The sequence below is a fragment of the Carettochelys insculpta genome, chromosome 20 (genome assembly GCF_033958435.1).
Source record: "Carettochelys insculpta isolate YL-2023 chromosome 20, ASM3395843v1, whole genome shotgun sequence".
NCBI classification, from domain to species: Eukaryota; Metazoa; Chordata; order Testudines; family Carettochelyidae; genus Carettochelys; species Carettochelys insculpta.
Window position 1 is genome coordinate 24,337,942 of NC_134156.1, and position 12,402 is coordinate 24,350,343.

The 12,402-nt window shown below is 51.9% G+C and overlaps 1 protein-coding gene across 2 annotated transcripts in view; it reads left to right on the top strand.

Annotated features, from left to right (window-relative positions):
- The first annotated feature begins 849 nt into the window (after nt 1-849).
- SLC38A10 (solute carrier family 38 member 10) overlaps nt 850-12,402 on the top strand; it is a 48,462-nt gene continuing 36,909 nt past the window's right edge. The window contains exons 1-4 of one of the 2 annotated variants that reach the window (XM_075014682.1): nt 850-1,322; nt 3,917-4,034; nt 7,868-7,913; nt 10,578-10,671. In XM_075014682.1, coding sequence (XP_074870783.1) covers nt 1,218-1,322; nt 3,917-4,034; nt 7,868-7,913; nt 10,578-10,671 — 363 coding nt within the window. In that variant the 5' untranslated portion in view covers nt 850-1,217. The remainder of the gene's footprint in view (nt 1,323-3,916; nt 4,035-7,867; nt 7,914-10,577; nt 10,672-12,402) is intronic. The other variant, XM_075014683.1, reaches the window with a different exon arrangement.

The following is a 12,402-nucleotide window of genomic DNA, read 5'->3' on the forward strand; positions in this document are numbered from 1 at the left end:
GCCTTAGGATACCATAGTGTCCTCGAGAGCATATCCTGTCCCAAGCGAGAATCATTCTGCTGCTGGTGAACCCGGAAACTTGTTCTGCATTTAGAGTTCGGAGGAACTGACCCAGAGGAGAAAAACATTGCAAAGGGCAGAGTTACCTTCTTCTGGCCAGTGGCCTGTGTTTTCTAGGTTCACCTTGATATTAATGGGCGAGCTAGGTCCAGTAATGGATCTTGGCCCCACTTTCAGGACTCAAGCAGATGACACCCTATCACAGCCTGAGCGGATGGCTTCTGGGGAGACATGGTCACATGCATCTGACGAAGCGGGTCTTTACCCACGAAAGCTTATGCTCCAAAATATCTGTTAGTCTCTGACCACTTCTTGTGGTTCTCGAAGATACAGACTAACACGGCTACCTCTCTGATAACGGTCACATCACGTCACCGGGGGACAAAGCTCTGATCTGCCTTGACACGCTGGAGCACAAAGCCAAGTTTTGATGCACAACGACATCACACGGTGAGGTGTGACATCATGCAGTAAAGTGTGACATCATGCAAGGAGTTCCTGATGTGGAGTAACAGTAGCAATGTGCTGGAGGCTGCTGCCTGGGGAATGCTGGGAGGCCATGTCTGGGCTGCAGCAGCAAGGGCCCTGGAACAGTATGGTGTCACATGTCTTAGTGACATCATACATACGTCATGCCAGGTTGTCCTGGTGACAGGACGCCACCACACGGCGAGAGCGTGATAGGACGCCAGCTAACAGCGTTGTCATGGCGACATCGCCACAGGTGTGCGCTCTGGAAGGAGCCCCGCCCAGTACTGGCTCAGCGAGCTCTGGGCGGGTCCTCCAAGCTGGCAGGAGCGGCGTAACCCGCGCCTCCGCGGGGCCCGCTCTCTCCTCCCGTCTCGTTGGTCCGACCCTTCGCTTCCCGGAAGCGCCAGCGGAGCAGGAGAACCCGGAAGTGGCGGGGCTCGGCGCTGCGGTGGGGAGCATGGCCGGGACGCAGGGGGGGCGGCCGGACGGGGGCGCGTAGCGAGACTCGGGCCCCCGCCTGAGCACAGGGCGCTGCCTCCGGGTGCCCCAGCGCTTGTCCTGCCCCTCCCCCATCGCTTCCCTCTCCGCCGGGGGCCGTTACACCCCCCCCCCCCGGGGAGCCCGTCCCTCCCCCTCCGCTCCCGGGGCGCTTCCCCCCCGCCGGCCCGGCTGTAGCCCCGCTCGCCATGGCCTCCCCCGCAGCGGCGGGGTCCAACTGGGGCCTGATCATGAACATCGTGAACAGCATCGTGGGGGTGAGCGTGCTCACCATGCCCTTCTGCTTCCGACAGGTGAGTGCGGCCCCTGCGGCGGCCCGGGGCGCTCCGTGGCCCCTGCCACGGGGCATGTGGGTGGGACGTGCCACGTGGAACGCAGACGTCGCTGCCCTTCGGAGTGGAGACGGGCCCGGTGGTTACAGCAGGGAGCCCGGTCTCCGCTCTGCCGCGGGTTTCACGTGTCCCTTTGTTTCCTGGCCTTTCGGGCCGGGGCAGTACTTGCCGGGGGCTGTGGCGCCGGAATCGCTGAGGTGAAAGGTGCTGTAAGGGGGCGTCTGTACGAATGCAGCTGGGGAAACGCCTGACCTCGCGCTGGCGCGGGGTACAGCTCTACTGCGGGCACTACAGCAGGAGCACAGCGGCTTGAGCCGTCGCTGCTGCGTGAGTCATAGCAGGTGCTGCCCGTGGTTAGGATTTCATCAGCCAGTCTCTAGTAGGGTTCTCGCTGTGGCCGGTAGAAGTGGCGGTGTAAGGCCAGCAGGTTTCCCGATATAGCGAGGGCAGATAAGTCTGGAAGAGCAGAGTATTACAAGGGGCGCAGCACTGTTAGCAGAGGGTGGTGTGAGGCCGTTGTCGCGGGCAGGTTTTGTGCAAGGGGTGGGCAGTTGACAGTGACTTCCAAGAGGAGAGGGTGGCGTCTGAGGTACTTTTCGTGGCCATTCTAGTTTGCAGGTAGCATTAAGAAAGCACAACTGTGGTAGGAAGCAACTTTGCTTTCCATTTTCGCCCTTCTCCTTTCCGGGGATAGATTCTGTTGTAGCTACTTGCCTTTGAGAGGTAGACACATTGGTGTATTTTACCGCTTAGTGTTACAATGCCTACAAACATGCTGGGCAGCGCTCCCTGTTGGCTGATGGGTTGGGTGGCCACCCTGGAGAGATTCCAGTGTCACTCAGTTGATTAGCAGAGCGCCCACAGCTGGCAGCATGTGTTTCTGTTAGTGGTGCGCATTTGCATGTGCTTTGGTGCATGTAACAAAATTTATTCTTCACGCGGTTGAAAAAAATTAGATGGGACACTGATGTTGGGCACCTTGCAGAGCAGGCATAACCATAACGGTGTGGTCCTTGCCTCTAAGATCTTATGCAGTGTTGTTGCAGCCCTGTTGTTTCCAGAAAGATAAAGTGGGGGGTAGGTAATATCTTTTTATGGGATCATCTGCTGTGGTTGGGATACACCCTGGAGATCTTAGTCTGATTTTACATGTGGTGTATGACAAGTGACTGGCAACCTGAAGGAGGGCTGAGCTATGCTGAGGGCTGCTGTCACAGTGTTAACTTGGTGTAAGTTTGTATGTTCTAACAGTTCAGCCTTCTGCTTACTAGTTTAAACTACCGTACTCAGGAAACTACCCATTATACAGTTCACTTGCAGAGTGAGGAGATGCTCAAGAGTCACTGGGATGGATATTCTCATCTGGCCAGCTTGCATTCTCCTTTGGAACAAGGTTGCCACCCAGTAGCTTCTCCACATGTGTGAATAAAAAACTGGGACATCTACATCCTTCCCAGTACTGTGCAGCCTGTCACACGGGTTTTAGGGCTGTGCACACCAAGCCATCTTGCTCGGTCTGCCAAGAGATGAGCTTTGCCAGCTGCCCCAGTGATGCAACTAATTTGAATAAAATAGAACAAATTGTACCTGCAGTGAAATTTGGCACCGCTCAGGCCCAGGGCTGGAAAAAATGCGTGCCTGCTCCGCCCACTTGGTGCTGCTGTTGGGGAGGCAGGTTAGGAGCTTGTCCTGCACTCTCCAGCGGCCTGGCACTCCTGCTGGGGAGTGAAGCAAGACCTCATGCCCTGACCCTGCTCCCCTGCAGGAGTTCTGGGGGGCTGGACAGAGCAAGTCCCTGCTCTCGGCCAGAGCATCTGGCAGGGCTAGCCCCCCACTCCATTTCCCCGATAGAATTACAGGGAGGCTAGTGGGTGGGAAGAGGCCCCTGCTTGTGCTGGCCCAGGTCCCTGTGATCCCTAATCCACCTCTATCATGCCTGTGTAGTCACTTGATGATGCTGTACACGTTCAATGACTAACACTGGTCTCTGCACACAGGTATAAATCAGCGCTTTAAGCAGTGCTGAGAAGGTGGATAGTTAGCTTCATAGTTCGTGCTGTAAATGTATTGACAGCCCCTTGGTGCTTGTGGATAGGTGTTATGACAGATTTTTAACTCCTGGATCTACAGAACAACGACTCGCTTCCCGTAATTCTCTTATGAAAGGTGGAGGATGCTGCTGGAATGTGCCCTGAAAATGACGGGATGGCAGGATGCAAGCGGTGTTGCAGCTTGAAAGTTCTGTTTCTCAAATTGCTCTGCTTTCACTTTTCCAGATTCAGGTGTTGCAACCCAGCCATTTAGGAAACAGGTGGCTGCTCTGTGACTGCCTCAAACTGCGGCAGCCAAATGAAATTGAACTAATATGTCACATTTCTGCTGGCTGCAGTTGAAGGCAGGGGAACTCCCTTAATAGGATAAAGCATGGCTAGAAATGGACAAGGGAGCCAGGAGGCGATACGGGAGGGCTGTAGGAATGTGGGAAGTAACACTCCTGCCAGGAAAAATGGCTTGCTTTCAATCTTGTGCTTGTATGTTTTTTAATTCCCGTGCAGTGTGGCATTGTCCTGGGAGCCTTGCTGCTGATTTTCTGTTCCTGGATGACTCATCAATCCTGTATGTACCTGGTGAAATCAGCCAATCTTAGCAAGCGCCGAACCTACCCAGGACTCGGTGAGAATTTTCAGCTCTGGGGTTTCGCGATTTGTTTTTCACTGCAGTTTTTACTCTGACCTCTTAATTTACAGCTTTCTTACTAATATTGCTGAATTATTAACAATATTTTGGCATAGTTCTTACTGTGTTTTGTCTTCTTTGTTTATCCCTTCCTCCTACTTCTCATCACCGGAGTCATCTTAATTCTGCCCTTGCTTGTGAAGTTAATAGGCACAGAATTGTTTTGACTCGGCAGTGCAGGAGGAGGAGATGCGGTTTCTGGATGATCAAAACACGAGCCCTTGGGAGCTGGCATGGTGGGTGTCTGCTGTAAATTATTGGCCTCAGTGTGAAACCCACTAGCCGCCCCTCCCGGCATGCTGCCGAGGACATCGGGTTCTGCCAGTTAAGTGCCTGGCATGCAGCATAGGCTTCATGGATCTCAGCTGTGTGAGTGCTTATGGCAGAGCAAGTGGGAGACCGCGCACAGACTTCCAAGTGGCCAGGAAAATAAAAGCGTGCAGGACTTGTGTGTAGGGTTTTGGCTGAGTTCTCCATCCCTCTTTCTCGTAGTTTGTCTATGCAGCATCGGCGCCAGTATTGGCATCTGCTGATGACTTCTCTCCCCCAGTAGCCTTGGGAATCGGAGGAGACGTCTGAGCCATCTTGACGATGCGAACAATTGAGAGTTGCTGCTTGAAAGTAGAGATCCACTGAGATCCAGGCAGAACAGCCTCCCGGGGGGTATTTCAGCTGATGCATCAAGGGTTAGAAGTCTTGCCCTATAGTTTTCCAGCCTTCACTTTTGCTGTGGTGGGCTTTCTTACGGGAGGGGATGGAAGGGGACGAATCTGAGCTGGAAGTCCTGTCCTCTGCCCTCCTGTGGCCTTAAGTTCATCTTATGTGTCCTCAGTTGCCTCGTTGTCTTCAGCGTAACTTCCTTGGGGGAGTCTGTGGAGAGAATTGGCTGGGCTCGCTGTCTACACAAAATTTACAAGCAGTATGCAGTCTGCTCGGTGTCTGTGCTGTTGACAGATGGATTCCCTCAGTGCATTAAATGATTGAGACCCATCATTTAGCTGCACAGGGAAGCTTCTGCCAAAATGTATTCACCCAAAGCAGAAAAGATTAGCAAACTCTTGTCTCCAAGGTTGTTCCTCTGGTACTGAAAAGACAGCTCAGTTACAGCTGAGCCCTCAGGTGGAGCGTCACACATCCTATTGTCCTTGGTACCAGCTGCCCATCGTGCCTCTCCGCCCCGCTCCTCGTTACAGTAAGCCTTTGTGTGCTGCTTCTCTCCGGTTGAAATGTAGAGTCCCCCTTCACCTTGGACCGTCTCCCAGGAAGACTAGCTCCTCTACGCTTTCCGAAACCCAGGAGCTCAAAGACACAGGGCCAGTTATGCTTCCGAACTTCCTGGCAGCTCCTGTCACACAAATGCTGGCACTGAAAGGAGCGTCTTCCCTTCCTCCTCATCTTTGGCCTGGGAGAGGTGCCACCACAAGCCGCCAGAGGAGGGACAGAGCTGAGAGGAAAGACATCCTTACTGCGAATGAAAGCAGCACTCCTGCATGCATCCTAATGCAGCAAGGTTGAGCGGCTACACACAGACAGCCTTTGTCAGAGTTTGCTTGTCCGCTGTACATCTGTGAGAGATCCTGGCAGCCCCTGCAGCTGATTCCGTGGGAGGCTTTGGCAGCTCTGAAAGATGCAGGAAAGTTTGGCAAATTAACTTTAGCCAGCCAGTCCCTTCCGGAAGAACATTCAGATCAGTAGATGCAATAACAAAAGAGCCAGGGTCATAGCAGTCCACCGTAAACACCTTAATTTATGCAGCTGAGAGAATATACGCTATAGCTTTTTTTTCAAATATCCCCCCCTTTGCAATCATTCAGCAGCTGTCAGTGCCCAGCAATGTCGTACAACATATTAGGATTTTAACGGAATATTGTAGCCAAGTGAGTCTGTAGTGGGAATGCGCAGAGTGGGATGGAAGTACCGCAGCTAGGTTGACTGGGACAAGAGTTCAAGCATTTCCATGCTGCTGCTTAGAGTGCTGTGGGATCTTGAAAGACCCACCCAGGACCAGCACCTCCTCCACTAAGAGCAGGAAGAGGCACATGGCATTGAGAGGAGTACCATGTGCAGAATCGCCAAGGCCACTGTGCAGCAACCTTGGGTTTATTGCGGAAGGGCCTCTCCAAGTACTGACCAAATCCAGCTGTTCTCAGCTGGTGATATTTCTGAAGATCACATTCTGAAGTGGTTTGACTGAGTATTTTTGTACAGTCCATCTCCTTTCTCTTTGAGAAGATAAAAGATCCAATTTTCCCCAGCAGCCACAGCTGGGGACATCTGGCAGAACATGTCTGAAGACTCACTAAAACATTGCTTCAGCGTGGCTGGCCAAACTTGCTGATTTTGTTTCATGAAATCTCATGCCTAGACCATAACCAGCTGCCATCATTGCTGCTGAGAGGTGCCTGCACTACTTCTACGTGACGTAAAACGAGTTTGAGGCAATAGCATTCATTCTTTGTGGTGATCAGGTCATTTAACAAATCATCTCCAGCGAGGTGATTTTGCTTTTCCTGGCTGCTTGTTTTCCTGCGTGCCAAGTGCTCAATCACACCAACCATAACTTAACATCTGCTCCCCTTTTCTGCCAGGAGCCGTCATGCAGGGGCAAGACAAAATCCAGAGGTACTGCTTACTCATCCCTTTTTAATATTGCACGCAAGAGGTGTCCTGGAGCCCAGAGATCTAACAAAGGCTGGATTTCACTCTGCTGTTTGCCAAGCCATTCACAACCATCTGAGTTGTTCTCATGACAAGAGCCTCAACTTGTTTTTTTGGTGGTGTCTTCCCACGCACTTTCCTTCCCACTCTAGAGCCGGCCAATTGATTTTCTTTGTTCTCAAGTTAGAGAAGTTGCACAGAAATACGAGACGCGTACAACAACACTGAAGGTCGCACAAGGTACTTCCAGAGATGAACGAACTATTTCTTGGCTACCTTCAGGCACGTATATTGCACAGCCACCTCTGGAGAAGCCCAGCAGGAAAAAAAACAGGCAGTCCTTTGCTTGAGTCAACTAGAGTTAACTACCCAGCACTAACAGAAAAACAATGTGGTCTGTGTTAGAAGTGGAGGTCTTAATACCCCCCAGCCCCCCCCCCGCCCCAGTAAGATGTCTCCAAAAGTATAAGTAAAGCTTTCCTGGCTCTTGCGTTTCAGAAAACACAGTCATTTAAAGGATACTGATCATTTTCTGCTGCAAGCTATGGCCACAGGATGGGGGAAAAAAACCTCTCTTGGCAAAATCCCTGTGGTGTGGGTTGTGAATGCTGGGTATTCTGGGAATGGAATTGAGCATTCTGGGCCCTGTTTCAGATCTCCCATCCAGCAACATCAGGCGGTTCAGTTATAATGGGAAGGAAAAAATAAAAATGGGAACTTGTGAGATTTTTGCACTGTAGTAGTTTTTTTGCCACACATCATCTTAACATGCATATTTTCTCTTCCACGCTGACTTTCTTCTTCTAATAGTTGCCATGTGTAAGTGCTACTTGGCACGGCTTTTTTTTTTCTTCTCAACAGAGTAAAAAAAGAACCTGCTTTGTGTCTTTCCCACATCTTTGTTCTCGTCTGATGTGGGTTTTGATATTCAGATGGTATGTCCGAAAAAAGAAAATGGGAGGGTGGGCCGGGGAAAACAGCCCCAAAATGCAAAACTAGCAGATTTCTGTCAAATTATCCTTCGTCACTATTATTGTTAATTTCTAACCGATGTGCGTGCCGCAGTCTGCCCCCTCCCTAAGCTCACTGTGCTGTGTGTTCTCTTTTGCTAGCGTTTCATGCCTATGGGAAGGCAGGGAAGATGCTGGTGGAGACAAGGTAAAGTGCTATTCATTTAACGTTGAAATAGTTTTAATTAGTATGTTTCTGTTAATAAAAGGCTGTTCTCGGAACCCTTACAGGGTGATAGCCTCCCCGGGTCTTCATTGCTTACCCCCAGCTCTTTATTCTTCTGAACACCTCCCTTGGCACCTAGATTTTGGGCTGATAGTGAGCTAAACTATTTTCACTTTTGTAGGCCATTTCTTCAGACAGCTGGGTGGGGAGCTCCCTCCTTGGCTTCTGAAGTGAGAGGCAGTGTTGTCTAGTAGTTAGGCAGGAAGCCTGGGTTTCCTTCCATGTTCTGAAGCACTTACTGTGAACCCTTGGTCGCATCACTTGTGGTGTGATTTACAGACAGAAGTATAACACAAGTCACAGAAGTGAAGGCAACTGTGTTTAGTGTGTCTGACAATTTGCCCATTAGCCTGCCTTGTGCCTCAGTTTCCCCCTCTGTAGACAAGAATTAAGCTTGATTTGCCTTAATAAAGTCCTCTGAGGTGTGAATTAATAGGTACAGTATCCCCTGGGGACAGCGGGCTGGTAACGACAGCAAAGGCCGAGGCCTCTGACGATTGTAACTGTGACCTTTCTGTTCTTAAAAATACCATTCACAAAGCTTCAGAGGCCACATAGCAGAGATGGAAAAGTCCGGTCTTAAGTGTCCGTGGTGGGGTGGGGGTGGGGGTGGGGGTGGCATTGCAGCCCATTCTGTTGAGTACAGAGTGTCGCGCTGGGGTCTGCGGAGGTCTGGCTGATGTCCTAGTTCTGGCCCTTGTTCTTATTTCCAGCTGTTACACAGCTAAGAACTCACCATGTAGTTTTCTAAGGTTACGTTTCCACGCAAGCAATTGCCTTGATTACCACAGCAACATTGTGTGCTCAGAAATGGGAAGTGAAGTGGCCCATGCAACCGTGAACGGGAGGGGAAGTGATTCCTGATACAGCCTCATTAAAATGCGGTCAGCACTGCAAATATCTGCACCCCCCTGCACTGCAGTCGAAATGTCAAGCGCTGATTGTGAAGTGGGCACCATATAACTCCCCTACCCATACGTGCTGCTCAGTATTTAAGTCATGCATCATTGTCTCTTTCAAGGGATGCTCCCAGACTGACCTGTCCAGCTTGGCTCCCAATGGCACCTGTGCTGCTAAGAGAGCTCTGGGGGTTCTTGGCAAGTCTCCCAAAGACATTGCTTACAGAAGGAAGTAAGCGGCATGGAGCTTTGCTGGCTTCGGCTACGCTCAAAAACCCATTTTTCCGAAATGGAGATGGACAACAGTGATGGGAAAGAATTTATTTTCAGGCTTCTAAAAGGAGGGAGAGGGAAATTCCCATATCATTGTTCCTGCTGATTGTTCCCACCCACAAGTGGAATAAATTTTATTATGTGCACTGAAGCTCGTGCAAATGTGCACCACTAGGAGAAACACAAGCTTGGCTGTGTGCTCTGCTAATCAGCTTGTGGCGCTGGACTCTCTCCTGAGTGGCTGCACAGGTGCACGGCTTACAGGGAATGCTGTCCCTGATCCTGTGATGATAGTGATGTGGGTGGACCCAGGCCTCTGTCCATCATCCCACTGGGGTTCCACTCAGATGGAATCTGCGTGCCTGGCATTGTAAGCTCCTTGGGGCAGGAACCAGCTTTTTGTTTTGTATTTGTACAGTACCCAACACAGCAGGGTTCTGGCCCATGGCTGGAACCCCCTCAGCATAAGGCACTGCACTAACACTGCTACCACGTCAGCGATGGCAGGCTCGGGGCTGTAGCATGTGTCTGGAGAAAAAGGTTAATGATTGATTATTGTTTGTAAGTGCCAGCCATGTGCTTAGTGCTGAAAGGGCACAGAGAGGTACAACAGGCTGCCAAAACAGAGTTTATCCATGTGCAGAGGTTTGGGAAGGTGTGACTGGAAGGTGCATTAGTTGTATGAAACCCCTCTGCGGACGCTCCCGTTCAGCAGTAAAGAGACTTTAGGCTGTGCCTATACCATGAGGGCTGCAGTGTTTAGCTTTGGCTTTGTGGTCGTGCTGGCAGAACCCTGTAGTGTAGCTGCAGCCTGCAGAGACAGGAGAGGTTTTCCATTGCTGTTAGAGCACTGCCGCGGGCCCCAAAGCGATGGTCATTCTTCTGTGGACCTTGCTGCATCTAAACCCGGAGTTTGGCTGGCATAGATGCTGTGCTCAGGGATGGGCCGTAGTGTTATCTCCCTCAATTTTACGTATAAACCAGGTCTTGGTTTGGTTTAGTTTAAGTCCCCTGACTCCCCTTTAAAGTTGTACTTTTACTAATCTGCCAAGCCCTTATACTCACGCTGCTCACAGTAGGGTCCCTAAGGTCTCCCAGGTTCTTTCGCTCTTCTGGATAGGCCTTAGATGCCCCTCAGTGGGAACAGCCTTGGGGTTTGTGGAGCAGGTAGAGTTTGTGGCCTTTGAACTCCTGTGCCCTCCAGATGCCCTCTGGCAGACAGCACAGTGGTTGAAATGCCAGCGGCTGGTCTACACCAGGACAGACTGCCATGGGGAGGGTTCTGACGTGCTCACCCTGTAGGAATGCAGCAGTCATTACTTGCAGGTATGTGGGACGTGTGGCATTCCAGGGGGTTTTCTGCCCCAGAATGGAACGTACATTTTGGTCTTTTCTTTGGTGTGTTTCTTTCCAGCATGATCGGGCTGATGCTGGGAACCTGCATTGCTTTCTACGTCGTGATTGGTGACTTGGGATCGAACTTCTTCGCCCGCCTGCTTGGACTACAGGTAAACTCACACTGGTCTGTACGCGTCCAGACGTTTAAAGGGACAGGGCTGAGATTGTTGGCTAAGTACATCGTGCGGTACGTGCTGTCACGTCGCAGGGAGCAACCTGCTTTACCAGCCTCAGACTACAGCCAGGTAACTCCAGGTTCTCTGGCTCTAAAGCTTAATGGCAAGTCTTGTGCGCTAAAACAGTGGTGGGGAACCTGTGGCCCTCAGGCCAGGTGCAGCCTGTGCCTTGTCTTGATTCAGCCTGCGAGGCTCGCTTGCGCCCCCTCCCCGACTCCACAGCTGAGCAAGCGGGTGCTGGTGCTCTGGTCATGGGAGGGGGCCGAGGTTCAGTGCCCCCTGTGTGGCTGGATCACCAGAGCAGTGGGCTGCCTCTGGCCCCTGGGCTCTGCCTGGCAGGGGAGGAAGTGACTTTACTGGAACAGGTTGCACCCTGTTGCGTCCATTGTCTACAAATCCCGGCCAAGAGAAATGGCGGGGGGCAGAGCCTACTAGTGCGGGGCAGCCTGGAGCCACCTGTGGTTCCCCTCCCCTCCGGAGCTGCACCCCCCCTCCTGCTCAGACACCCCCCGGCCTCGCCAGCTCTCTTGCACCCCTTCGTCCATGCGCCTGCTCCACCCTGCTCCCTGGCAGCCCCCTCCCACACATTGAACCCCTCATTTCTGGCCCCACCCCAGAGCCTGTGGGTCCCACAAAATCTACTAGCCCAGAAGAGTTAATTCGGGCCTGTGGGGAAGGCTGAACCTTGGTGTCCCATCCCCCCTGCTATGGGGCTGGAGTGTGAGAGGAACCCAGGTGCCCCCAGGCGAGTGAGTGAGGCAAGAGCCACCCTTCTTTTTATTGCTTATTGGCGGCCGTGAGTGTGTGTGTGGGTTTTTTTTCTGCTTCTCCCATGTATGGTCCCCACCTGGTTTTTCTCTGGGTCAGTGGCCCCCAGCCCGAAAAGAGTCCCTGCCCATGCGCTAGAACATCGGAGCACCTTGCCACGGCAACGCCCGGGGGTCTTGGCACATAGCAGACAGTGAGATGCATAAAACTCCTGACATAGGAAACAATACTTGCAAGAGGAGAACTCTTAAAATGAGTATCTGTCACAAAATATGTGCTGGCAGTAAATCCCAGCTGGGTGTCGGTATGTTCCGCCCCTTGTCCTTTGCTCAGCCAGAAACTGAACAACATTGGGGCATAATTCTGCCCAAATCCTGCCCCCCGTTTACCATTCCTAGTCAGAGTGCTCCTCCTGCACCCAAACCACAGCACTTTGGGGTATGAAGAGGACAGATCCAGATTCCTCAGCCCCACCCGTGACTTCTCACTGGCCCCACTTTCTGTTGCGCCTCTCTCTGGCACTGGTGGGACCAGCATGCCCCTGCCTAGCACGCAGTGCTCCGGAGGAATCACCTGCAGCTGTTGGAGCTGGCATAGGGCAGGCTAGGAAAGTGAAATGGACGCGTGGCCAGATCTTGGTGTGGCTGTTATCTGCTCTAGCCTGACGCTGCCACGCTCTGGTCAAGGAACTGTGATGCTACAAAGATGCATTGTGGCTGCAGCCAAGCAAGTGGTTAAATGTGTACAGGCATTTCAGCTTGTCCTGCTCTAACAGGTACCAACGGGAGCCTCTGTCTAGTGTTCTGGATCAGGACTTCTCGAGACTTCCATTTCTGTTCTCCTTCTTGGAAGCAAGGTTAATTTTCATCAAGTTGCAGGAAGTGTGCACCAAATGTT